Genomic DNA, 27029 nt, shown 5'->3' on the forward strand with positions numbered 1-27029 from the left:
CTAACTTTTGATGCGTTTATCGCAGCGTATTGGGACTGCGCCCAATCGATTTCTCTCGCAAAATTACGTCGGAATAGTGCCACAATTAATTTATTCCAGCACTTTTCAAAATCGCGAAAATTTTCGCCAAAAATGCAAAGGGGTTAGCCTTACTTTTTCTTCATTTTTCGACCAAAAATTTTTCGTCTCAGATTCGTTTCGTATGACTCTCACCTGACTAATTGGACCCCCAGGAACTCAGGAAACGCAGCGGAAAGAGCGTGGGATCAACAGGAGAGAAGTTACGAAGGAAAAAGCACCTGCTGAAAAATGTCGAAAACACAGGTTCTCGTTTTTTGGCTCTAACTTTTGATGCGTTTATCGCAGCGTATTGGGACTGCGCCCAATCGATTTCTCTCGCAAAATTACGTCGGAATAGTGCCACAATTAATTTATTCCAGCACTTTTCAAAATCGCGAAAATTTTCGCCAAAAATGCAAAGGGGTTAGCCTTACTTTTTCTTCATTTTTCGACCAAAAATTTTTCGTCTCAGATTCGTTTCGTATGACTCTCACCTGACTAATTGGACCCCCAGGAACTCAGGAAACGCAGCGGAAAGAGCGTGGGATCAACAGGAGAGAAGTTACGAAGGAAAAAGCACCTGCTGAAAAATGTCGAAAACACAGGTTCTCGTTTTTTGGCTCTAACTTTTGATGCGTTTATCGCAGCGTATTGGGACTGCGCCCAATCGATTTCTCTCGCAAAATTACGTCGGAATAGTGCCACAATTAATTTATTCCAGCACTTTTCAAAATCGCGAAAATTTTCGCCAAAAATGCAAAGGGGTTAGCCTTACTTTTTCTTCATTTTTCGACCAAAAATTTTTCGTCTCAGATTCGTTTCGTATGACTCTCACCTGACTAATTGGACCCCCAGGAACTCAGGAAACGCAGCGGAAAGAGCGTGGGATCAACAGGAGAGAAGTTACGAAGGAAAAAGCGCCTGCTGAAAAATGTCGAAAACACAGGTTCTCGTTTTTTGGCTCTAACTTTTGATGCGTTTATCGCAGCGTATTGGGACTGCGCCCAATCGATTTCTCTCGCAAAATTACGTCGGAATAGTGCCACAATTAATTTATTCCAGCACTTTTCAAAATCGCGAAAATTTTCGCCAAAAATGCAAAGGGGTTAGCCTTACTTTTTCTTCATTTTTCGACCAAAAATTTTTCGTCTCAGATTCGTTTCGTATGACTCTCACCTGACTAATTGGACCCCCAGGAACTCAGGAAACGCAGCGGAAAGAGCGTGGGATCAACAGGAGAGAAGTTACGAAGGAAAAAGCACCTGCTGAAAAATGTCGAAAACACAGGTTCTCGTTTTTTGGCTCTAACTTTTGATGCGTTTATCGCAGCGTAATGGGACTGCGCCCAATCGATTTCTCTCGCAAAATTACGTCGGAATAGTGCCACAATTAATTTATTCCAGCACTTTTCAAAATCGCGAAAATTTTCGCCAAAAATGCAAAGGGGTTAGCCTTACTTTTTCTTCATTTTTCGACCAAAAATTTTTCGTCTCAGATTCGTTTCGTATGACTCTCACCTGACTAATTGGACCCCCAGGAACTCAGGAAACGCAGCGGAAAGAGCGTGGGATCAACAGGAGAGAAGTTACGAAGGAAAAAGCACCTGCTGAAAAATGTCGAAAACACAGGTTCTCGTTTTTTGGCTCTAACTTTTGATGCGTTTATCGCAGCGTATTGGGACTGCGCCCAATCGATTTCTCTCGCAAAATTACGTCGGAATAGTGCCACAATTAATTTATTCCAGCACTTTTCAAAATCGCGAAAATTTTCGCCAAAAATGCAAAGGGGTTAGCCTTACTTTTTCTTCATTTTTCGACCAAAAATTTTTCGTCTCAGATTCGTTTCGTATGACTCTCACCTGACTAATTGGACCCCCAGGAACTCAGGAAACGCAGCGGAAAGAGCGTGGGATCAACAGGAGAGAAGTTACGAAGGAAAAAGCACCTGCTGAAAAATGTCGAAAACACAGGTTCTCGTTTTTTGGCTCTAACTTTTGATGCGTTTATCGCAGCGTATTGGGACTGCGCCCAATCGATTTCTCTCGCAAAATTACGTCGGAATAGTGCCACAATTAATTTATTCCAGCACTTTTCAAAATCGCGAAAATTTTCGCCAAAAATGCAAAGGGGTTAGCCTTACTTTTTCTTCATTTTTCGACCAAAAATTTTTCGTCTCAGATTCGTTTCGTATGACTCTCACCTGACTAATTGGACCCCCAGGAACTCAGGAAACGCAGCGGAAAGAGCGTGGGATCAACAGGAGAGAAGTTACGAAGGAAAAAGCACCTGCTGAAAAATGTCGAAAACACAGGTTCTCGTTTTTTGGCTCTAACTTTTGATGCGTTTATCGCAGCGTATTGGGACTGCGCCCAATCGATTTCTCTCGCAAAATTACGTCGGAATAGTGCCACAATTAATTTATTCCAGCACTTTTCAAAATCGCGAAAATTTTCGCCAAAAATGCAAAGGGGTTAGCCTTACTTTTTCTTCATTTTTCGACCAAAAATTTTTCGTCTCAGATTCGTTTCGTATGACTCTCACCTGACTAATTGGACCCCCAGGAACTCAGGAAACGCAGCGGAAAGAGCGTGGGATCAACAGGAGAGAAGTTACGAAGGAAAAAGCACCTGCTGAAAAATGTCGAAAACACAGGTTCTCGTTTTTTGGCTCTAACTTTTGATGCGTTTATCGCAGCGTATTGGGACTGCGCCCAATCGATTTCTCTCGCAAAATTACGTCGGAATAGTGCCACAATTAATTTATTCCAGCACTTTTCAAAATCGCGAAAATTTTCGCCAAAAATGCAAAGGGGTTAGCCTTACTTTTTCTTCATTTTTCGACCAAAAATTTTTCGTCTCAGATTCGTTTCGTATGACTCTCACCTGACTAATTGGACCCCCAGGAACTCAGGAAACGCAGCGGAAAGAGCGTGGGATCAACAGGAGAGAAGTTACGAAGGAAAAAGCACCTGCTGAAAAATGTCGAAAACACAGGTTCTCGTTTTTTGGCTCTAACTTTTGATGCGTTTATCGCAGCGTATTGGGACTGCGCCCAATCGATTTCTCTCGCAAAATTACGTCGGAATAGTGCCACAATTAATTTATTCCAGCACTTTTCAAAATCGCGAAAATTTTCGCCAAAAATGCAAAGGGGTTAGCCTTACTTTTTCTTCATTTTTCGACCAAAAATTTTTCGTCTCAGATTCGTTTCGTATGACTCTCACCTGACTAATTGGACCCCCAGGAACTCAGGAAACGCAGCGGAAAGAGCGTGGGATCAACAGGAGAGAAGTTACGAAGGAAAAAGCACCTGCTGAAAAATGTCGAAAACACAGGTTCTCGTTTTTTGGCTCTAACTTTTGATGCGTTTATCGCAGCGTATTGGGACTGCGCCCAATCGATTTCTCTCGCAAAATTACGTCGGAATAGTGCCACAATTAATTTATTCCAGCACTTTTCAAAATCGCGAAAATTTTCGCCAAAAATGCAAAGGGGTTAGCCTTACTTTTTCTTCATTTTTCGACCAAAAATTTTTCGTCTCAGATTCGTTTCGTATGACTCTCACCTGACTAATTGGACCCCCAGGAACTCAGGAAACGCAGCGGAAAGAGCGTGGGATCAACAGGAGAGAAGTTACGAAGGAAAAAGCACCTGCTGAAAAATGTCGAAAACACAGGTTCTCGTTTTTTGGCTCTAACTTTTGATGCGTTTATCGCAGCGTATTGGGACTGCGCCCAATCGATTTCTCTCGCAAAATTACGTCGGAATAGTGCCACAATTAATTTATTCCAGCACTTTTCAAAATCGCGAAAATTTTCGCCAAAAATGCAAAGGGGTTAGCCTTACTTTTTCTTCATTTTTCGACCAAAAATTTTTCGTCTCAGATTCGTTTCGTATGACTCTCACCTGACTAATTGGACCCCCAGGAACTCAGGAAACGCAGCGGAAAGAGCGTGGGATCAACAGGAGAGAAGTTACGAAGGAAAAAGCACCTGCTGAAAAATGTCGAAAACACAGGTTCTCGTTTTTTGGCTCTAACTTTTGATGCGTTTATCGCAGCGTATTGGGACTGCGCCCAATCGATTTCTCTCGCAAAATTACGTCGGAATAGTGCCACAATTAATTTATTCCAGCACTTTTCAAAATCGCGAAAATTTTCGCCAAAAATGCAAAGGGGTTAGCCTTACTTTTTCTTCATTTTTCGACCAAAAATTTTTCGTCTCAGATTCGTTTCGTATGACTCTCACCTGACTAATTGGACCCCCAGGAACTCAGGAAACGCAGCGGAAAGAGCGTGGGATCAACAGGAGAGAAGTTACGAAGGAAAAAGCACCTGCTGAAAAATGTCGAAAACACAGGTTCTCGTTTTTTGGCTCTAACTTTTGATGCGTTTATCGCAGCGTATTGGGACTGCGCCCAATCGATTTCTCTCGCAAAATTACGTCGGAATAGTGCCACAATTAATTGATTTCAGCACTATTCAAATCGCGAAAATTTTTGCCAAAAATGCAAAGGGGTTAGCCTTACGTTTTCTTCATTTTTTGACCAAAATTTTGGGTCTCAGATTTGATTTGTACGACCCTTTTCTGACTAATTGGACCCACAGGAACTCAGAAAATGTAGCTGAAAGAGCGTGGGATTAACAGGAGAGAAGTAGTTCATCAGAGACCTCATCCCTGCGTTACTGAAGATGGTCAACTTTCCACGCAAACTCGAAATGGGTCAGCCTCACTTATCGTTGATTGAAAAATGTCTTCCCTGTTAAATGATCTGTACGATGCATGCCTGACTTATTGGACCCTACCGAGTGCAAAAATAGATCTGGAACAGCTAACGGTTAAGAGTTCAGGAAATTCAAAGGAAATGCGGTTAAAGAGATTTTTGTCATTATTTTGGTTTGGGTTACAAAAATTAGTGACAATGAAATATCATGCATCATATATCATATCCTGCAGAGGTGTTGTCGCACCTGTACACAGACTGAATCTTAAGCTACATATATAAAATATGATAACAACTTTCCACCGTAGTATCTTTCATTTCCTGCTCAAGACAATTCATACTGAACACTATTTCTTTCATTCAATAATCAGACTTTTTATGCAACTATCAATCACATCCGTGCATCCCTCCTTGTTTTCCACTATAAATCTATTTGTCAGTTTATTAAATTACAACACACTGACACCCGAACACTTGTACTAGAATAAGGGCATAATAAATAAATTGAAACTTTGAGCCATGAATATGTGCTTCCACTGCCCCACTTCGTCAAAATTCCGTTGAAAACTTCATGTATAGAGAACGTGTTTTTCTGTCTGTTGTTCATAGGTTGAACCTTGCTGTTCTTGTGATTTGTGAAGGCTGATCGTTTCTTCAGAATTGCAAAATAGACATGTAGAACAGCACAGGACGAAGTTCTGAAAAAATACTAAGTAAGTTTCATATTTTTTGGCTGTAACTTTCGATTCGTTGCTTCTAGCGTATCCGGACCACGCACAATCGTTTACACTCGCAAAATTACGTCGTTATAGTTTATCAAAGATTTTTTTCCAGTATCATACAAAATTGTCCAAATTTTCACGAAAATTCCAAACGAGTTAGCCTTACTTTTTCGAGTAAAAAATTAAAAATTCAACAATCGATACGTATGATCCGTTCCAGACTAATACGACTCTCAGGAACGCGGAAAACCCGTGAAAAAGTAAGTCAGACTAAAATATTCTCAATTATTCCTGTTCTGAGACCAGAGTCAAACGACGAATGAATCCGAAGCGGAAGTGCGACGCAGTTTCAGCGCCGCGAGCAGCATGCGGGTGGGCGGAACTCGCAGGAACGAATCGAGGCAATAAATCGTGAAATCCCTTAGTTTAGTAACAATGGCTCGCGGGTCTCTGGACAGGGAGTCTGCCACACAGGTTGATACGCAACTTGTTCTCTCGCAGGAGCAACCGACGCGATTCCGTCGCACATACGCACGTAAAATGTAACGCAACGCGCGTCGAAGGCATGCTAACGCGAAAGTTCGCGTGACGCAATGACTTTCAAGCAATAGGGTTAAAAGACAATGCTTGGGCATGGTCTAGAGACGCGAACACGTCGAAGTGTGTCGGGAACCGTGAACTGGAAACTCGAAACCGCAGAGTGAAAACGGATAACGGAAATGCCGAAACGACGTAGGCAACACTGCGAATGGTCCGAAAGGCACGGACCGTGACCTAGATGCGTTAATTTGGAACATCCTACGATTGGATGAGATTCAATGTCTGTGCGGTTACTCCAAAGCCAGATTCTTCGATAGCTGTTTCGTCATTGTCTATTTTCTACACACCTGCAACAATGAGAGTGATAACATCATTGTCATATTCAACTCAACGATACTCTATCGACTATTGGCCTTATTTTGCCATAATAGAACAGACTGAATATAATTATACAAACCAGCGTTGCGATCGCCACATGCGTCAAAGTTTCCTGTCGCCTATTCAAAACGGTTGTTTATACCTTCAGCGGTGCTAAAGAGAACGAGACCGATTCGTCGTAGCGTGAAAATGTGAATATACGTATGTACCTACATTTATAGACGGAAATCGTGGTTATTTGTTGTAGAATGTTGTTACAGCTGGTAAAGTACCGCGGACAATCCAAGCCCTGCTTCGGAGGCTGGGCTCTGTATCCAATTGCAAAAGGCATTACGAATTCGTTTGGTTAACGGATCTGACGTAGCCACTCAGGGTCGGCGCAGCGGACCGGCGAGTAAAAGTTGACAAGCTGTGATTTCTCATGGGATTATTACCGTCGGCGATTGCAGGGTAACCACTCGGTTTTTGAGAGTTAAAAATACAGAGTATACGGCTCTTTGTCAAACAACTTTAACTTTTTCTTCCTTTTTTTTACTCCCGCAGTTGAAACGTCGAGGCTAACTCGCAGCGAAGATACCCACACTTCGGAGGATAAAAGAATTCCGTAACTCGGGATCGGTTATTCACTCTATCCAGCAAACGGTGACCTGAGTTTTTTACGCTGCTGTTTTATTCACTAACATAAAGTTAAAGAATCACGTTTATGCAAATTTAAGACGAATTCTTCAGCTACAGTTTTTCTCTAAAGCAACCAGGGATGAAAAACTAATGAAAACCTACACATGTGCCGAATTAATCGCGTTATTGTGTTCTTCACATTTCAACTGTTTCCAGATATTTATTACATATACATTCGTTTCGTTTCATTTTACATATTCGCTCGTCTAGGTACTTGAATTACTACACGGTGGGTACGAGGGTTTAAAATACGAGATACATCGAAGTAGCTTGACCCCGAAGTACCGACGCAATCTCCGAGGTAAAGGAACCTTCGAAGGATGCAAATGTAGTCCTCGAGGGTCCTGGCTGGTGCTCCAGGCCATCGTTCGACGACAAAACAAGAAAGAAAAATAGGGTTAGCCAAGAAGAAAAAAAAAACAAAAAAATGTAAGGGAGCATGGGCTCGTTTTATTTCTCCATCACGAATGAATAATTCATATACACAAGGTACATGTATTATATCTCCTTCGACAATTGCCAATATCTCATCGTCGATGAGAATTCTCTTTGCAATCGTAGCCAAATCCTATCGACTTCGAACTATGTCGGCTGGATTTTAGTCACAAGCAGCGGCGAAAACAAGAACCCTTTTCAGCATAACGTGTCTGGTTTAACCCCGGAGAAGCGCGGCGTGAAGATGAAAGGGAGGCTGTTTGTTAACGAGGCGTCATTACACCGTGGAGGACAATGCGAGAGTCGCACGTGTCGGAGAGACGGCAACGAAATTGGAAGAAAAGAGGTTAACAATTGAGGGAAACAATTCCGTCTGCTGCGTACGTTCGAACCGCGATGCCGACGTCGGATGCATCGAGCCTCCCTCATCCACCCAGTCGATAATTAGACTCGCTTGAATTAGCCGATCAGAGGAGTTCGCTGGCCGTATAATAACCAACGTGCTTGGTGCAGGTAATGATGATCATATCGCGTTGACGACCACATCGTTTAGCATGGCTGTTCGAGAGGAAAAGTTGTTTTGCCTCAAAGTGCCGCAGGCGCTACGTTGTATCGGAAGCTGAAGTGTAAACAACCACGGTTGCGCCGGTACTTGGACTTATTGATCGATTAACGAATCCTTCGATCTTTTTTTCTAATCTTGAGGACAGAGCGTGTACGGATGCTCCAATTCCGGAACGAGTCTTGGCCGAATGTCTAAACTTATAAATTCATAGTTTACGTAACTGCGAAATGGTGCAGGGATGTTTGTCGCTTCGATTCAGGTTCGGCGTTTGCGCCAGTTACGACATCCCAGAGGACGGAAACGCGGTTGAATGCGCTCAGGACTGACCCTGATGCCACTCCTTCTCTGGCTAACAGTGGATATTGAGAGGCTCGCTGCCTTACTGGGAGACACTGCATGGCAATGTTGAGTTGTTTACTACCGAGTTGTTGTAACCCACCGCACCCACACGAACATATACACACGTACACGCATGCTCCAACAGAGTGACGTAAACTGTGTATCGTTAATGAAGTTTGGCTTCATCAATTAATGACCTGCCAGTATCAAACCGTTGCCCAACGTTCTAGGGATCGAGAGATTCTTGATTAGAAAATTTCAGTAGGTCGAAGAAGAAGAAGAAAAAGTAGAAGAATAGGTCTGATAGTAGTGTTAACGATTGTTCTTTCAGTTCTGAGCTGAAACCAATTGGGGGAAGCTGGAGTCTTTTCGCTAAGCTACGGATCCCGAATGAGAGTCCTTGAGAGTTTGTAGGTTTTTATTCTATTAGTGGAACAAGTCAGCCTGCGCAAGTTTGCGTAAGAGTTTCTGAAACCCTCTTACCCGATACGGAGAATCGCAGCTGCACTTGATCGTTTCTAATCTTCATCTATTTATTTATTCATTCGTCGATTCAATTTTTCTTTTTAACGGATCTGTCAAACGTGGGCTGAGATTTACAGTGCGTAACATTTGAATATACATGAAATATAATGGTAAACATTGATACAAACTGAGAAGAACGACCGCTAATCGTGAGCGGAACGACATTGCAAAAAAGACAAGAACTCGTTGTTAAATCGTCGTGTTTCTCTTTCTCCTATGGAACAGTGTACCGGTTATTATCGCGTTGCATGTTAGCTCACGTATAAATACGTTCACCTTCATTCACTTCACGCCAGGGGGAAACCACGTGGGCAACAAACGCACACATGGTCACGTATACTGTATACCTGTGACCGAGAAGAGAAATTGAGCGTAAAATAATAGATATATGTATAACAGATAGTCCTCGGGAATAATATTACGTTACGTGTATACAATTGGCCTCGTGTCATTCTCGGCACAGGTATAACTTTTCGACGTTTCGTATATACACAAACCTTTGACTTTTGTGAAAAATCTGGCATCACGTACGGTTACGTTTTCTTTTTTTTTTTTCTTTTTTTTTTTAATGAAATTGATTATCTTCACATCACACGCGTACGGAGAAACGTTGATCCTGACACGTCGCAACTTATTTATCACATCACCAACTCAGCGTAAAGCTGAGCTAAATAATTTTGGCGGGAAATTTTTCTCGCGACATGAAAACTGCACTCGACGCATCGTGAACTGGAAAACTGGTACCGGGTGCACTGGGCCTGAAAACTGGCACTTCTAGTCTCTCACTGGTAAACTCGCGACGGCGACACTTGAAAATCGCGAACGTTGTATATCCTGAAAGAGAGCGTCGGATTTAATTTGACGTGAAAATTCACCGAGAGTACGACGACGTTTTAAAGAAAACTCTCTTCTCTCTTCTCTCTTCTCTCTTCGCTCTTCTCTCACCGTCAAGAACACGGGTACACTTCTCACCTACGCATTTCGTACGACAAATTCAGCCTTCCTTAAAAAGTACGCTGCACCAACACACAACAACCGCGACAACGTTCATCCGTCTCCTATCGCGACTAATCGAGGATTACGGATGACTGGTAAGTACTAAATCGAGAATGGAATACACACATCGCCCGAACGAAACGACGCGCCATGAGAAAAGGAGTCGAGACGGACCGCGTAGCGCAGCGTCGCGGATAGTCGGTGGTACTGTGTTCTCTTGGTGCCCGTGGAAGGCGAGCACCGGGTCCTACCTCTACACTCTTCGCCGACGAGGTTGCCGGCTAGAGGAGTTACGGAGGCGAGCCTCGTCTGTGCAAAGAGACCTTCGCCCGTCCGTTACTTGAGGCTGGCATACGAGTGTGCGAATGCCTGTGTGAATTGTTCACCGACGCCACGTGTCTGCTAGTGTTGGTCAATGTTTCATACACCCTGCCTGGCTCAGTGCGTGTGTGCTTCGTTTCACGGTGCGACGTGAAGTCAGAGAGAGAGAGAGAGAAAGAGAGAGGATCGAGGGAAGAGGGGGGCAAAAAGAGAGGGAACACAGAAGGGGGAGGCTGGATGAAAGAAGGGGGAAAACGAGCGAGAGCGACGACGCGTTTTGCCTGTAACATTGCAGCGACAAACCGGAACTGGATTCCCGCTTCCTGCGCTACGCGGTCTTTTCAATAGAATGGCGAGAGAAGGGACGTTTCTAAAAAAAAAAAAAGAAAAAAAAAACGAGTTTTCGAGAGAAGGGTGGAAGTGTCGGTTGTTGTTTTTTATTTATTTATTTATTTTTTCTCCCTCCCTACAGAGAGCGATCGATTTTCGCCATCGAATTTTACCCGCAATCAATTTGCGCTTAGGCGAACACGCGCGAGTATGCATGATAAATAGCCGAATGCCGTTACCGCAGTCCATGGTTATCACGGCTCGCCTATCGGGGGGTAGGATCTAAACGTTGTAGGTACCGCTCTGGGTGCCGTGGGTAATTATCGTTAAGGCTAACTGTGACCGAGGCTCTCCTCTTTCGCCCTTCCCGTCATGCGAAACCGCGGAAGGTGGTTCAGGGCGTAACTGTCTGCGTTATACGTACAGGTCTACCTTGTTAGCGACTTTGCGTTAAACGTTGTCCCTGCAGGCTTGCAGGGTAAAACCTCGAGAAATCGTGCAATTTCCATCCCCCCCAGTCGTTGTGCAAAGGTGTAGTATAAGTACCTCGCTGCCGGGTGTTCAGGTTTCTTAACCAGCGCCTCTTCGCTGTTTTCACTTAAACGTCGGGGTGGAAAAGACAAGACAGACGCACCGAGACAAGAGAGAGGAAGAGAGAGAGGGAGAGAAAAAAAGAAAAAACAAATGGAAAGTGGAGAAATTTTTATCAGGAAACGTAAGAAAAATACATGATCGCTTGGTCAAAGTTTGGTAACAATACATTTCTGTTGACTGCTGTAGACGTTCGTCTGCGGGCCCACTGGCACCTTGGAGGGCCCAAGGGCTGCTGGTTTCGACGTCTGGATGGCGGAAGCAGCGAGTGACTCGAGAAAGAGCAGAGAACCGTGTATCGTCGATTTACGATGTTTAGAGAAAGAGAAATCCGCAGTCATCGACGAGCTGGGTGGAAAATTGCAGGAACGATGATTGAAGACTCTTTACGGAAAGAAGACGAGAGTGTCTCTCATCCCCCAGAAATATGCGCACAAATAGGAACGAAAATTACCCTCCATCTTGCCTCTTTGCGTCCTTCAACGGGGCCCGCATGCCACGTGTTTGAAAAAATCTAGGGCCAGTTAGATCCAAACTAATATCAGGTCGGCATCAATTATCCAGAGCAAAAACGCGTCACGTATTATATACTTTATACATTTTCCATGAAATTTCCTGTTAAATTCATATACTCGTTAAACATCGAATTCTCAAAAACCCATTCCGCTTATGTAAATAGTAAAATATCTGTCTATTACAAACACTAATTAGTACAACGTGGTTTCAAACTTATTAAAAAACTAGTCTGCGCGAATACGTCAGCAATAAATATACTTGCAACGAACATGGAAGGCACGTATAAAACATGCGACGTAACAAGCTTGTTTTCTGAATCGCATTAAGAATCGAGGAAAGATAGTGAATCCCCGACTGAACTGACTGACTGACACACGGTATTTTCAACTCGTATGCATACGCGAATACCGTAACTTTAAGAGACGCACACCGATGCATAGTTGCAATTGACTGTGCTAATATTGCGAGACGAAGATAAGTTCGCGATTGTCGCCGGGTATAAATACGGGTTCGGAAAGCTGTTAGTAAAGCAGAAGCAGAAGTGCAGTTGCAACGACACAAACCTACCGCAAAGAACTGTCGTTATGAAGCTGTTCGCCACCGTTCTTTTCGCCGTCTTGGCGCTCTTCGCAATCTACTCCGAAATCGAAGCTCAACGTGAGTATAAAAACACACAGAGGCAGATATATCCGATACTTTTCGCTAGATCTCTTTCAACTCAAAAATATCCGAAAAAACTCTTCCCTGGTTTTTCACGAGCCAATTATAATTTTTCCTCAATTAAAATTAAAACTGGCGAATAAATTAACAAGCACATGACATGAAAACAAAAAAAAAAAAATAACTGTTCTTGGATTTTTTCTCATGGGAAAAGCTTGATTCTTTTGCATTTTATCGTCATAAAATCGTTGACTAATTGAGAAATATTTTTATTCTTGAATCTTTGACTATTCCCTGACCGGTAACCACCATCTTATAGAGCAGTTTAATTATAACTCCTCGATAACGTCAAACTGTCGACGTATCGATTTGTAATTGCAATATTTTTTGTCTTCTGTTTTACAGATACTTTCACAGGAAGTAAAAATTGTCAGGGAACTTCGGATCATCGGTGAGTAAAACGATGGGTCAAGAAACCTGTAGAAATAAAAAAAACGCGATTTATCTCTTATTCTATAATTGTTATTTTTTGCTCCAGGTGTCCTCAGATCTTGTGCGGACCGGATGGGCCGAAAGGAAGAGTCAATCAGGACAACAGCAAACCGTTTCCGCAATGCTGCGGACACCCGATTTGTTAATAACTCGTCGATTTAATACTCGGACGAATTATGTAAATACATTAAGTTTGAATAAATGTCTCACCGTTCGATAACGAGAGTGTTTCTCTCCCCTTTCTCTCTCTCTCTCACTCTTATTCGCTTGTATACCTATAATCTCCAAGTTGCGAGTAATTGCCCTGTCTCACAGTTAGGGAGTAATCGACTATATACGACGTAAAGCGGTGGTTAGGCGATAGTAACGGAAGAATTAGCACGTGGTAAGATAACGCGGTCTCTGACACACGGCGCCAAGATATAACGACTAATAATATCTGCGTACAAATTGAGCGTAGCGTTTCATCTTGTGAAACGTAAGACGCGAAGTCCGTGACGCGTAAATCAGTTTATACGTGTATTGTAATAAAACGCATTTGGGCGGAACGCTCAGACGTCACTTCTATGTAATTAGTTAGATTAACGTTTGTGTAAATAGATGTGATAATTCAACCGCTGTATCTTCGCTCGAATCACTTTCGTAGAATGTAATTGAATGAAAATCATGCCTAAAAAAAAAAAAAAAAACAAACATTGAATATCTATAATGACGAGATATGACGAGATAAACGCGAGTTCGTTTCTGCACCAGCGATCAATATTTGCATGGACGCAACGAGCGCGCGTAAAAAAAAAATAATAAAACGAAGTAAATAAGAGAAAAAAGATTTTATTACACAACGTACGATAATACCAGCACTGGATGAAAATTGACGTAATATGATTGGGATTATACATAAAATACCAGATAACGCGCATTCGCGGTTGACACAAGGTTTATATATGTATAGGTGACGTGAAAGCTTTTTCATTCGATTTTACAGCTGTTACTGAAGAATGAAAACGGCGAGATAACGTTTTGTTATTATTATTGTTTGTTTTTGTTTTTTTTTGTTATAATTTACTGCGATAAACAATGTCGGGTATACTGTTTTATTTCCGATTTAAAGTATAATATTCATTATATGGGTCAATTCTTGTGCACTTAGCAAGCGATAAACATGCAAATGAACGGGTAATGATAGCGCGGTTTTTTATCAACGAAATAAGTGAAGACTACAAGCGAAATTGGTACGATAAGGAATGCCGAACGAATGCTAATTGAGGCTTATCAGCTACAGCGATATGAATAACGGGTTTCATTGTCGGTAATGCACGCTGAGAAGTTAATAACAGTTGGTCTCGGAACCTGTAATACAAAAGAAGAAACGCCTATTTTTTTACGGCTTTCATTGTCGTCGTCTATAGTTGATATTTCGTTTATGTTAAGAAACGACGTACCAGCGATTTGGACAGTTTCGCGGAGGATCGACGAAAGTCTGTAATCAGGTATGCGATAAAGAAAAAAAAAAACGAATAGAATGGAAGAGTAAAAAAGATTATTAAATAAATAAACATACGAGGTTATGAGGTAAAAACTCACGTTTTTTATTAAAACATTTTAAAGTAGAACGGTAAGCATCGTCACAATCATCATCGTCATCACCTTCGATTAGAAATATATTCCATACCTGAAACATAGAATACAAAAGTGAAATTAGAACGACGATCAAAGGAGAATAGAATACGTGTATAATGAAATGGAAGAAAATTTTGAATGCGTAACACTGCGGGATCGAACGAGAAAAAAATTTAATAAAAATTCAAATGTTTTTAGTTTTTTTTTCCCCAGCCTATCCAATGCTTCGAATTTGCAAAAAATCTAACGGTACCAATTTTCATTCAAATCCATTCATTCATTCTCAAAATATCATCTTGTGTATATTATTTTTCGGAATTTTGTTATTTAAATAATTGAAAAAGTATCGAGCCGATCAAAGCTTTAAGTTTGGAAAAACCGCGTCGATGGAGACAAAAAGTCATTGAAATCCGTTAAATCGTTGCCGAGACATCGTCGGACAAAAAAATTGCTTACATAGGTATATAAACATACACAGACAAAAAAGTCCATCCGAAAAAGATTGTACGTGATTCTCTAAACATGAAAACGCGAAATCGAAAGAAAAAAAAAAAATAATAAAGCTATCAAGAAATAATGGAAATATAAAAGGCGAAAACGTAGTAACGGATTAACAGGTTAAAATGGAGAAGCCCCGCGATTCAGATTGCGATGCAACCGTGAGAACTCTTCAGTCCGAGAGAACGCTGCGCACGATGCATAGAATAAATTGCAACAGCGGCGTTGCCCGGCTGTGGCATGGAAGTAAATTAATTTTCAGTCAGCCTATACTGGCCGGTAAACTCTGTAACGCGGAAGCATACTGTGTTCGTTTTTGGCGGTTTGCGTATGCGGCGTGGTTTTGCAAATTGGCAAGACCGCGGCTTGCCCCGAACCCCGAACCCCGTCTCGCCATTCTCCTCCGGTAATTCCGTAGAGCACTGATACTAATGCGCGCCGTTATTTCTACTCGAAACGAATCCGTCCAGCCCGGGGTAAGGTAACTACGTATAACTATAAGGAAGCAGCGGTCGAACCTCGACCTCGACTCGTTGTTAAGCCATTTCAGTTTCCCGGAGCAGCGCCGTAGACGACTGCAACTCGAGCTGCCGGACTCCGAGGCAACTGGGGGCTTAAGTGCACGGGGTTGAGTGAAAAGCGCCAAGTGAGAATGAGAAAAATCACAAACTGGGTGCACTTCGTTGAGAGGAGTAGCGATTTGAGGGCGAGGGAAAGATACGCCGAGAAAGAAAGACGATGGAAAATGGTCGAGTAGGTGAAATTGTAGAAAAGTTTATCGGTTCTTATTTTTCAATCCCGTGAACTATGCGACACAATGTCGATTCGTTTGATTGGAGTATAAATTATTATCGTTGTCTTACTTGTTGAGATACCTGTCTGATATGTAATAAGTGAAATATAAATGAATATTGTTTCACCTGAAATTGAAAAATATTTTCAATCAAACTGTAAATTGTAAAAAGAAAAAAACTTTACCGCTAGTGAGACTACAAAAAAAAAAAAAAAAATACCAAATAATCGAGTGGTGTTCGATTATTTTTTTCGATTCGATTAATCGATGCACCCATTATTTTCAGCTTGCAATCAGTGGCCACCGCTTTGCTACACCGTACGCGCATACTGAAAGCTCGTTCTACACGACATTGCATCGGCAACGGGAAATAATTACACATCGCAATGTGAATCAGAGATACCGATTACGGCGAAACATTAAGTAAAACGTATAAAAATCGCGATTAAAGCATAATCGCTCGATACTCCGCGGTGTTTTGCCGTAAGCTTCGCTGCAACTTTGCTGTAGCTTGTGAGCATGGCTTCGAAGAATGCAGCTTGGGATCGTGAGGCAGATATGAAAAAGCGGGCAATTTTTTTTATTTTTTTTCTTTATCGTTAATTTCCTCCTCGTTGGCGAATCTTCTTCTTCTTCTTTTTCTTCGTTTCCTGTTCTTTCTCTCTTCTTTACTTTACTTTACTTTACTTTACTTTACTTTACTTTACTTTACTTTGCTTTTCTTTTCTTTTCTTCTCCCGACCCACTAGTCGCTTCTTGTTTTTCATTGTTGGTTGTAATTTTTTCAATCAACGAAACGGCGTCGCTTTGATCTTTGCCCTGGGCAGGATGAAGAATCCACGAAAAAAGGCTGGGAGGAGGAGAGGGGGGAGGGGGGGGGCCGATGAAACACGCGGAAGGGCGGGAAGTGGGGGAGGATTTCTCCCGCGAATCGCGTGTACCTACGTGAAAGTTCAAAGCTTGGCAGAAGTAAGTCATCGCAGTTGTTTCTTTCATTTTTTTTTCCGCGCTTTAACGTCGACGATAATGTAACGACGAATGAGAGAAGGACAATAGAATCGGTGGGTTGGGTTTTCCGCAGCCCCTGAGAAGCGGGGAAAATCGAAAATACTCGAAAAGCTCGCCGTCGGGGATGTTTCATTGAATTATCTAGATGATAAAAAAAAAAAAAAAATAATAATCGCATTACTTTATTCTTCTTCTTTCCAAACCGTTCGACGGATTTCCGTCTTAGCAAGGGCTGATTCGTTTTTCGATTGAAAATACGAAACCACGCAGCGGTATCACCGAATTTCCGAGTATTCTTATTTCAGCCTCATACTTCGACCTCAGATTCTGCATCAGCTTCCACTATTCACCAAAATTAGAATCCAAGCGCACTAGAGATATCGGCTTGTTACAGCCTCGTTCAGAGATCGACGGCTAGACGGTGCAGAAATTTTTATCCCAGGATTCACCATGTTTTTAAAACTTTTTTCCTTTTTTGTCTTCTTCCTTCATCTCGCAACGATTTTCTCACGAGATGTTTTCCCACCGTCGTGTAAACTCTACGGGCAATTCGACATTTTCCGCAATTGTGCAAGTCAAATAGCAAGATCTCAAGAGAGTCGAGTATAGAAATTGTATGCAAGACAATTTTCTGTGTAGGAAAAGTTGAGCGCAACGTCGTCGTCTTCGGCGATTCAATTTGCCAGGTATTCAAACCAAAGATTTAGTATGTAATTTGCGTGCAAACTGATATAAAAGATTCACAAAATGAATATGCTCTTTCATTTCTTGTCACATTTTATTTTTTTGATCCTTCTTGCAAAAATTTCTTGTGTTTCTGCGTATACGCGTAACGGAGAACTCGTTGCGACGTATTCGTAATAACGTAATGTACGGAAAAATATCAAGCGAAATTTGAACATGCGTGCGAAGCAACGTGAGCACGAATCCTTAGGGTGAACAATTTTTTATCCAGATGTAAAACGCCCGTTGGTGCTTCGTAAGCGAAGAAAGATGCGGAAAAGAAAAATTCCTTTCCATTCTAGCTCTTTGGGTTCAAGTTGAAGACGGCAAGATCGAGCAGGATTGACTGAAATTATTCTTCGGATTTTCTTAAAATTAAATTTGAAAATTCTTACCTGTCTCGGAAACACAATCGTTATTCCCGTAATTATTAGCGTTGTTCTTGTTGTTATCATCGTTATCATTATTACAACCATAGAAGGGGTTTGAGTTTTTTGAAACCTGATGTGCAAAACGGGGGGCTTTTAATTATAGAGACCGGCCGGCGTTATAAATTATAACTTTTTACAACAAATGGGAAACCTATATTACAATAAACCGAGTTTGTAAACTTTGTCCGATTTCATTAATATTCAGGATTCTGAAATATCTTTCCATTACTCAATTTTTTTCTCTTCTTTCCTGGTTACGAGGATAGAGGGAGTCGAGGTATGAAAGAAAAAAAGGAACGAACATGAGAAACATTTTCCAAGCCACACAGGCAACGTATAATTACAAAGGCGACATGAAAGTTATCAAACCTGACCGAAACTTTTTTGAAGCCAGACAAATTTGAAACACTCGGTATATATATAATGTATATAATGTATACTCGAGTTGTAAGGCAAGTCAGGCTAGCAAGCGGTGAAAATTAATCCTGCTTTAAAACACAGTGAACGACGTCGAAAGCGTGTGTGGTGCATATTCATTATCGCGTATTTAAATGCCGTTGAATATATCGGGACGGGTTAAAAGCGCGGTGAAAGAAAGCGCAGCTGCGACTTGCACGGAACAAACGCTAAGGGATTGCAAAAGCAGAGCTGCGAGAGTTTGAAAAGAGGCGGTTATTCCTTATTTTCACTTCTGACGTGTTTCCTCCTCTCGCTCTTTCGATGCAATTATATTATACAACGATGAAAAAATATGCGAATGCCAGGGTGGGGGTAGAAAACTGGAATGGACGATCGATAGAAGGATGAAAAAATGTTGAATTATCAAAGACGCGAAAATATTAATTCGTACGGTTATCGAAATAAAGACAAAAACATAGAAAGGTTAAAATCCAGAGTCTCTGTCAGTTCTATACGACTAATCGTTTTTTCTGTTATTCGAGTTTTTTCATCAACCCTTTTTTCCAATTAATCGATTCATCGACGATTTCGGTTAATCTCTATTCCAACTCATCGATTTTGATTAATCCAAGTTGCCCCGTAACAGTGCTGCGGTTCGATCGATATTCATGGAATCGAAATCGTCAAAAAGCTCAATTAACGAGAGGAATTCTGACGACTCTAAATTTTGGCATTCCATACTCTAACCTTTTCTATATTTTTCTTTTCGACCTACCCATACTGCAAGACTCGAAAATTTTTATGAACTATGAATTAATTTTTGCGACTTTGAAAATTGGATATTTCGGCGCTTCCATTTTTCGATCTTTCCACGTTTTCACCCCCATTCGAAACGCCAGTCGTTTCTGCCGCGGTGGAAAAGTGGCAGCGTCTCGCCGCGCGGTCTGAAGTAGTTGATTACAATATATGAATATTCAGTGGCGCGAACTTCCAACCCGCTTTGCCCCGTTGCGACGCCCTTCCTCGTCCTATTCCCCCTTTTCACCACCTTAGCTTCGCGCCCGACCAGCCTTTCATTTTTTACACTTTTCAACGTTTTACGTTGTACGATGCAAGCGTCGCACGCAGACACATCGACACGTCGCGCATCGATCCCACAGCCGCAAGCTTTTCAAACTCGCAGTCGAAACCGACCGACGTGTCCCGAATTTGAGCTCTTAACGAGGTTTAATGGCCAAAATCAATTTTATTGCCAGATAAACGTGACCTGAATATTTATTACATTATTACATTCGTAAGCTGCAAAGATCTCTTTAATAATAATACTCGATCAGATCTGAAAAAACGAATCGAGTTATAAACGGAAGCGTGAAATATTATCGATGAATTGTTTAAAATCGTTATAAAATCCAGTGGGTTCGTTTAATTTCACTTTCCAATGGGAACGTTTTATTCAGAATACTATTTTCTACAAATTCACAGACAATGAAATACATTTTTTTTTTAAATACTATTCTAACATCGTTAAAGATCGAATTATACAATATCGCACCGATATCACAATGAACAATTAATGCTAGCATTTCAGAAAATCTCTTTACCGTGACTTCGTGGAAAGAAATCAAAAGAATCGACTAAATTTTCGACCATTTTAATTCGATTTGAAACCAAGTATCGATATCTTAAATTTCTTACAAATTCCCAGTATTTTTATTTATTTTTTTAAAATTTCAAATAAGTCTTCGTAGCTCACGATATTAATTTTAAAATCGCAATAAAATTAATAAAACGTATCGTTCTTTGGCCACTCAACTTTCCAAATGACGCAGGTATTTTTTTCACCAACTTTGAGTGGAAAATTGCAATTCGATTGGGCTTGAATGAACTCTGCTTGAGTGGATTGCATTCGAAAAAACTGCGCCCAATTAATTGACCGAAATTTTCAGCCCTCACGTTATTCACGTCGGTTCGAAGTAATCGGCAAATAATCCAGTACCTAGCGTAAGTAACATATACACAAATTATCGAGCCGAATTGCTCTTGCCTATGATATATATATATATCTAACGAGCTGCAGAGACTCCGCAGGGCAGTTGCAATAATAATCAAAGCAGTCCGTTGCCAGATTAATCCGGAGGCTGAAGCGCGTAGCAAATCTCCATCCAGGAAAATCTCATCATCGCGGTATCTGGTACAGAGACGCGTGATAGTCGGACAACGAACTTGGCCGTTGACGATTATTGCGGCGATTCGTCGTTGAGCGAAAAGGAGAAAGAAAAAAAAACGAGAGGGAGAGAGGGTAGGAAAAAGAAAAATAAAGAGGAGGCGAAGAAGGGCTGCGGTTAATAAACCAGGACTCCTCAAATGAAATTTCCGGCCACTGCGAAAGACACCGGTAAAAAAGGGAGGCCGTGAGACAACATCGGAGATCCCGAAGACACCCTCGACTGGGTTAACGAAAGGTCGTCGAGGGTTGAAGGTGGAGGCTGGTGGAAAAACTGACGCTGAATATTAGCCGAGGTTTATTTGAGTAGGATGCTGGATGCGAAAACGGTGGAAACTTCTTCCTGAAAAAATACCGTATCCGAGGAATGTGCGTTTGGTTTAGTACTTTCCCGCGATGGGGTTGAGATTCCGAATTTGAAACGATCCGAAAGAGCCGAATTCCGAATTTTTTACTGGCGAAAATGTAATTAAGAAAATCAAACTTTGATGGAACGTCAAATTTTGGAATGGCGTAACTCCGACGAGTCAAAGTTCTGAAAGTGCGAAAATGCGAAAGTTTCAAAATTTGAGACATCGAAAATCCAAATGATCGACGATTTCCAGTTCCGTGAATTTTTGGCTTGGTGAAATTTCACCACTTTGATCTTTATTTGTTTTGGATTTTCCATATTTTTACATTCGGAATCCTGGCCATTCCAATTTTCGGTCTTTCTTATTTTTCACACCCAATCGTAGAGTAAACCACGCTGTGTGAGTATATTTTAATCTTCCGAATTTTGTTCCATCGAAACTTGAATTTTCGGAATCTAGAATTTCGGAACTTTGAGCCGTCGGGTTTCGGACCATTCGAAACTTTGATGTTTCTACAAAGTTTGATTTCTTTGTTTCAAGTTTCGCCAGTAAATAATTCGGAATTAGACGATTTCGGAACTTTTCAAATTCGGAAATTAAACCCCCGCCCCATATTCGCCGCTTCTCGAGTGTTTCGTTATTTCGAGCAAAGTTCTGTCTCCGGTTTCTGACAGCTCGGCGTCGATGTTAATGCCAAAAACAGACGGACGGATACAAGGCCCAAGGATTTTCAGTCCACTGGGTATCTTAAATCCGTTACCTCCTTGTCACTCGAACCCGTTACGTCGTTTCTATACATAAAAGCTTTATATACAACTTGCGGGGGGCGGGGCATAAATACTCGTTTAAAATACTCCTCTTATACATTTTAGCCAACGATAATTTAACGACAGAACGATTGAAATTTAATGAAATTCTTGTTGTATTATAAGTAAACATACGTTGTATATATATAATATATTATATGTATGTATGACTTTCATAATTGGCGAATAAATATAAGGATTTTAGAGAAAAGCGTACGATAATTCAGGGCGCCTAGAGCGTCAATGACATATCACATCAAATTCCCTGATATTTCCAGACGAAAACGGACATTTTTCAGGAATCGTTTAAACCTAACTATACTAACAGACTAATTTTTGTCCAAAAGCAAATCTCCGTAAAATTACACAACTGTTAACCACACAACATATTGCGCTCATTTTATCCCTACGTTTATTTCGCGTTCGGCTAATTATCTTCCCAGATCAATTAAGCATATTCGACAAGATCGCGTAACATGTATAGATTTTAATTTCATCGAGCACAATTTCAGTTCGAATTCCCGGATCCGAGTGTATGAAATTCGAGCCAATATTACTCGGAACTCTCGGCGGAGTTGCGAAAATTTTTCCCCGGATGTAAACTGAGATCTACGATCGGGAGTTTCGCGCATGTTTCTCCCGCAAGGATGTCGTTTCACCTTTTTTCCCTCATCCAGTTATCCCCCACCTCTCCCCCATACGTATTTTGCCTCTTAAAGGTCGTCGTCGTCGAGTACACAGGTAGAATCTACGATTCTGACGGGAATTGCGACGACTTTTCTTTCTCTCTCCGTGTCCCTTATACTCCAGGTAGTTGCAGTTTATACCTGTAAGTTAAGATTGCTGATTCTTTTCTCATTTCACGAAACGGCATAAACTTTCACGAAAGTTTGCGACCCGCGAGAAAATACCCGGCATCGTCTTTCCTCAAAAAGTTATTGTCAGCATCGGTAACTTTGATGGATTAACCAACTAGCAGAGTGAAATCGATGCTCCTCTATACCAGTCTTCGTGATTTTTTGTTCTACGTTCCTTTTTCTTCGCTTATTTATCGATATTTTTTTGCACCCTGTCCCGAATAAATTCGAAAAAAATGCCAGCCGTATCTCTTCGAGAATGAGGGTCAGGTTAGATGAGATCCGAAAATTTGATAAGAAGCCGTCAAGAAGAAGATGCAAGAAACAGGAGACAAACATACATTTTTTTCTCACTCTTTCAAATAATTCCCACAATAATATTTGTCCTATTAGCCTGAGCTTTTGTTTTGCAGCAGGCCCAGCGAATATTTATTACATAAATTACGACGTTGTATTCCGCAACAATGAAACGGGAAGAGCGTTGTTACCTATATAATACGAGGGCCCGATGTATTATATTATACAACGCATAATTCCCACTTTTTGTTTAAAAAAGAGCAATTGTACGAAAAAAAAAAGAAAGTGGAATAAAAATAAATCGTGAATTATAGCTGTCGCAAATTTTTTTACATCGTTCATCTTCCGAGAAGTTGACGAAGGTTCGCGAATTTTGTAACCTGGCGCAAAAGCTCCGTAAAAAAAAAAAAAAAAAGACAAGAGAGAAAAGAAAAAGAGACAGCAGGTATTCGTGATTTCTGAAATTCGCAAGCATGGGCTTTTCCGAATTCCGAGCATTGTGGGATCCGACTTATTGCTTCTCTTGATAGCAAAAAATATCAACTCCAATACCCAACTATAAAACAAATGTAATACACTAAGCCGAGTGATCGTCATTGAAAAATTTGAAGCTTCCCTTAAAAATTGTCATCACAAATGAATGTGCGATTTGTTAAATTTAGTTTTACAAAATTACCCCGAGAATTGAATCGTCGAATTAAAAATTGATCTCGAGTTTCGTTGATACTCTTCTACTTGTTTGTCAATATTATTAAATTATTCCAAATTACCATCATTCGTTAAAAATGTTCAACCCTCGGAAAATGAAGAACGCGCAAACAGAATACATAATAACATAATGTCACGTATACGTGTAAGGAAAAACGTGTGTGGGACATGTAGTTTGAATGAAATGAGTGAAATGACACGAAACGAAATGTAAAACGAATTTTCCATTCGGTACGTACAACTTTATTTCCTTCGGCAAAGAGGGGTGGGGGAGGGGGAGGGTGCAGGTCGTTATCGGTTTTCTACCCTCGTCAACTTCACACTCGATTTATCCGCCCAATTCACTGAAATAATGCTGCCCTTGTCCCCCTCTGCAAGCCGGGAGTTCCGTACTGACCCCTTCACCTCCTTTCCACGACAAATTGCATTATTTTGTCGACATGGTTTATATATATATATATGTATATATATATATATATATGCACATACACATAGCATTACAGTTTGCCATCTTCGCCTTTGTCGCTGAAGGAAATGTTTTTTTTGTTTTTCCCCGAGTTATCGCAAAGTTATAGCGAAGAATATCTACAGATATATTAGACATAGACGGAATTTAGAACGAGAAAAGTCATTCAGCCGCGAATACTCGGTAATTAATTAGTTAGATTAATATTATACAGCTTATACCTATATTTCGCCTCTTGACGTATAACCGCAATCATTATATTATTGTTTTATCGGCAAGTTTCTACGGAGAGCCTGGGAATTTTCCCGAAACTTTGAACAAAAAATTTTTTTTTCCAAACCGAAGAGTATCGAGCGGTATTATATCGATAATTGGTAAAGGTATACTGCCGCCGCCTGCATCGGAGAGTGAAAATAGTCCTGGTGTATAGAATTGAATGAAACGATGTAGTCGAGCCAATTGGTGAAACAATTATTTGCCGCAATTCAACTTGGTGCAAAAAACGAGAATGAAAATATAAACACCTGTTTCAAATTCGTATTTTATACGGTCGAATGCTAAAGCTAATACGACGATGTCGACCGAATTGAACAGAAATAGGAAGAAAGAATTAATTCGCGATTAACAAGTGATGACGTTTCACGAAAATTACAGACGGTATAGAAGATGTGATATGAGAAGATATTGGTCTTGAATCTATTACATCGCTTGGTTAATTTGTCTAAATATCATTGGTTTCAAAATTAACCAAATGAATAAAAAAAAAAGAAACTGAAAAAATTCAGGATACCGTTTCAGAATTGGGACAATTACGGAACATTTTTTAAAGACAAAATAAAAAAATCGTTAGGGTCAGACGTTGGTTGGATTTGCATGAAATTCTTCGTACTGAGGCGAAGGAGAAATTGGTTTTCAACGATATTGGGCCCAACGAACTCGAATCCTTGGAAATGCCAAACTGCGCCTCCTCGTGTGGACGGCAAAAAGAACCTTCCCCGATAGAGGAACGATTTGGTCTTGAAACGTTCGCCCTAACGTTATCAGGTGAGCTCTCGATTGACGGAGCGCACAGGTAGAAGATATAGACGGATAGGCAGGTGTGGGCCGGGTATTGAGGCCGAGTTTGAGTGCATTGTCGAGATGAGGAGAGGAGGAGATGAGATGAGAGGAGAGGAGAGTCGACGTGTGACGTTGCGGAAGCAAGGTGCAGGGCTTTCGAAACCCCGCGAGGGTGGAGGTGGTGAAGGGGGGTGAAGGGGGGTGAAGGGGGGCAAGCACTACAGCTGATATCGCGCCTCCCAGGCTTCTAGTGCAGCTCAAGTGCCATCGACCCTTGCCTGTGCCCTGGCTGCAAGAGTTGATACGACACGCCGACGGACCAGCCGACCGACCACTTAATAAGTCGCGTATCTTTGAAAAAAGTCAAGTCAGACGTAGTGAATTCGGTGGCGCATTTTTTCCTTCATCTTGTTATCAAATCTTATTTATACCTTTGACCTTTCATCGTAATTACTGCTGTGCACGAAATCAGAATTATGATTTATTTCAATCGACGTATGAACGCGTAAACGATCAATGAAACGACAATGTGAGTGGAAAAGAAGCTAGGTATGAGAAAATTTCCGCACGAACGGGAAAGACCAAGGTTTTACTATTCTTAACTTCTGCGGTCAGGGTGACCAAAAATTTTTTGCAAAAAAAACTCCACGACATTTCCAGGCTTTACATGACTTAAAACCTAGTTTTCCCGGCAATTTTCCCAGTTCTAGTGGGTTACTAAAACCTGAATCGTTCAGCTTATTAACTCTGTACTCGGTTGAAATTCAATTCGAATTGAAGAAAAATGTATATAATGAACAAAAAAAAAAAAAAAAAAGTAAATTTGGTACCTCAAAAAATCGTTTCCAATTCCCACGATGGAAAACTGATGTCTTCAGTTATTTCCATTACCAAATTAAAAATCCCCAGACAATTCCAGGTTTATCCCATGAGCCCTTTTGAACACCCTGACGTTTCAAGGTTTTCCAGGTGTGTGAGCCACCCCGGGTACCTTACTACCTTACAGCTTTAAAGCCGCAGGTCTGGTAGAGCGATGAAAATGAGTAAGACGCGTCAGAGGACGAAGCGGTCCCCTCTTTAACGGCGGTTTTGATGCGGCAGGTGAATCGCTCGGGGCGATGTGGTGTGAAATATGCACAAGATGTATAGCGGGTAGTGGGTGCAGTAGAGTCAGTCAACCTTCTCCGCGTGATATCTTGTTCCAACTCACAGTCTGGCAATATCCGCGAGAGACGTTTCGAAGGCAACTGCGACTTTCCACGGCTACGCCGGAGACGCGTTCGCTTGCAACGAATGCAATACCAGACGTTCTAAGCAATGAAATAAACCTGCAAACACGTGGATACGGACAACAGTCGCGGAGCGTTTATACACTGTACTAAATTCGAGCCTTTATTCGCCTCTAAATTCAGCTCAGGATGCGTCGTAAGGTGCGGGAACGTTTCACGACATATATCCTCTGCGGCATATTACCTGCCATGTGTAATATTACACACACTCGATGAATTTCGAGCAAAGTTGTCGCCAAGATTTCTCAGGGTTACTTGTTCTTTAGTTTTTAATTACACTACATTAATATCGTACAATCGGGAGCGACGTAACGAATTCAACGCTGCTTTTTTTCTCTTTCTTTTTATTTTTGTTAATTTTTTTTTCTTCTTCTTCTTCTTCTTCTTCTCGTGACATAATTCCCCTCTTCGAAGTCAAACTCCGGCCCCCCCTTCGTCGTCCGCGAAACCTATGGCAGAGGGGAGGGGTGGCGGTATTGAAAAAGTAATGAAGTTAATTATTCATCTCGCTTTGACGCCGGGATCCAACCTCGAGCTGGTATCTGATTTTTGCTGCAATTACTTCCTGAGATTCTTCTTAATGTGATTAATTTTCAAACGAATGCTCTTTTCTTCCTTCCCTGTATCTCG

General features: G+C 41.2%; 2 protein-coding genes and 1 long non-coding RNA gene across 13 annotated transcripts in view; 1 reads left to right on the forward strand and 2 right to left on the reverse strand.

Moving 5' to 3' along the window:
* Positions 1-27029, reverse strand: part of LOC124186098 (dystrophin, isoforms A/C/F/G/H-like) — a 315823-nt gene that overhangs the window by 107922 nt on the left and 180872 nt on the right. The window lies entirely within an intron of this gene.
* Positions 5284-27029, reverse strand: part of LOC124186120 (sialidase-like) — a 44675-nt gene continuing 22929 nt past the window's right edge. The window contains exons 2-4 of one of the 2 annotated variants that reach the window (XM_046577533.1): positions 14453-14540; positions 14311-14348; positions 13968-14218 (exon numbers count right to left, since the gene is read on the reverse strand). In XM_046577533.1, coding sequence (XP_046433489.1) covers positions 14141-14218; positions 14311-14348; positions 14453-14540 — 204 coding nt within the window. In that variant the 3' untranslated portion in view covers positions 13968-14140. Of the gene's footprint in view, positions 5479-13967; positions 14219-14310; positions 14349-14452; positions 14541-27029 lie in introns of those variants that run through there. The other variant, XM_046577534.1, reaches the window with a different exon arrangement.
* Positions 12217-13088, forward strand: LOC124186153. The gene is made up of 3 exons (XR_006871566.1): positions 12217-12373; positions 12782-12827; positions 12915-13088. It is a non-coding gene; the product is annotated as an uncharacterized LOC124186153 (long non-coding RNA).

The sequence above is a fragment of the Neodiprion fabricii genome, chromosome 7 (genome assembly GCF_021155785.1).
Source record: "Neodiprion fabricii isolate iyNeoFabr1 chromosome 7, iyNeoFabr1.1, whole genome shotgun sequence".
Lineage (NCBI taxonomy): Eukaryota > Metazoa > Arthropoda > Insecta > Hymenoptera > Diprionidae > Neodiprion > Neodiprion fabricii.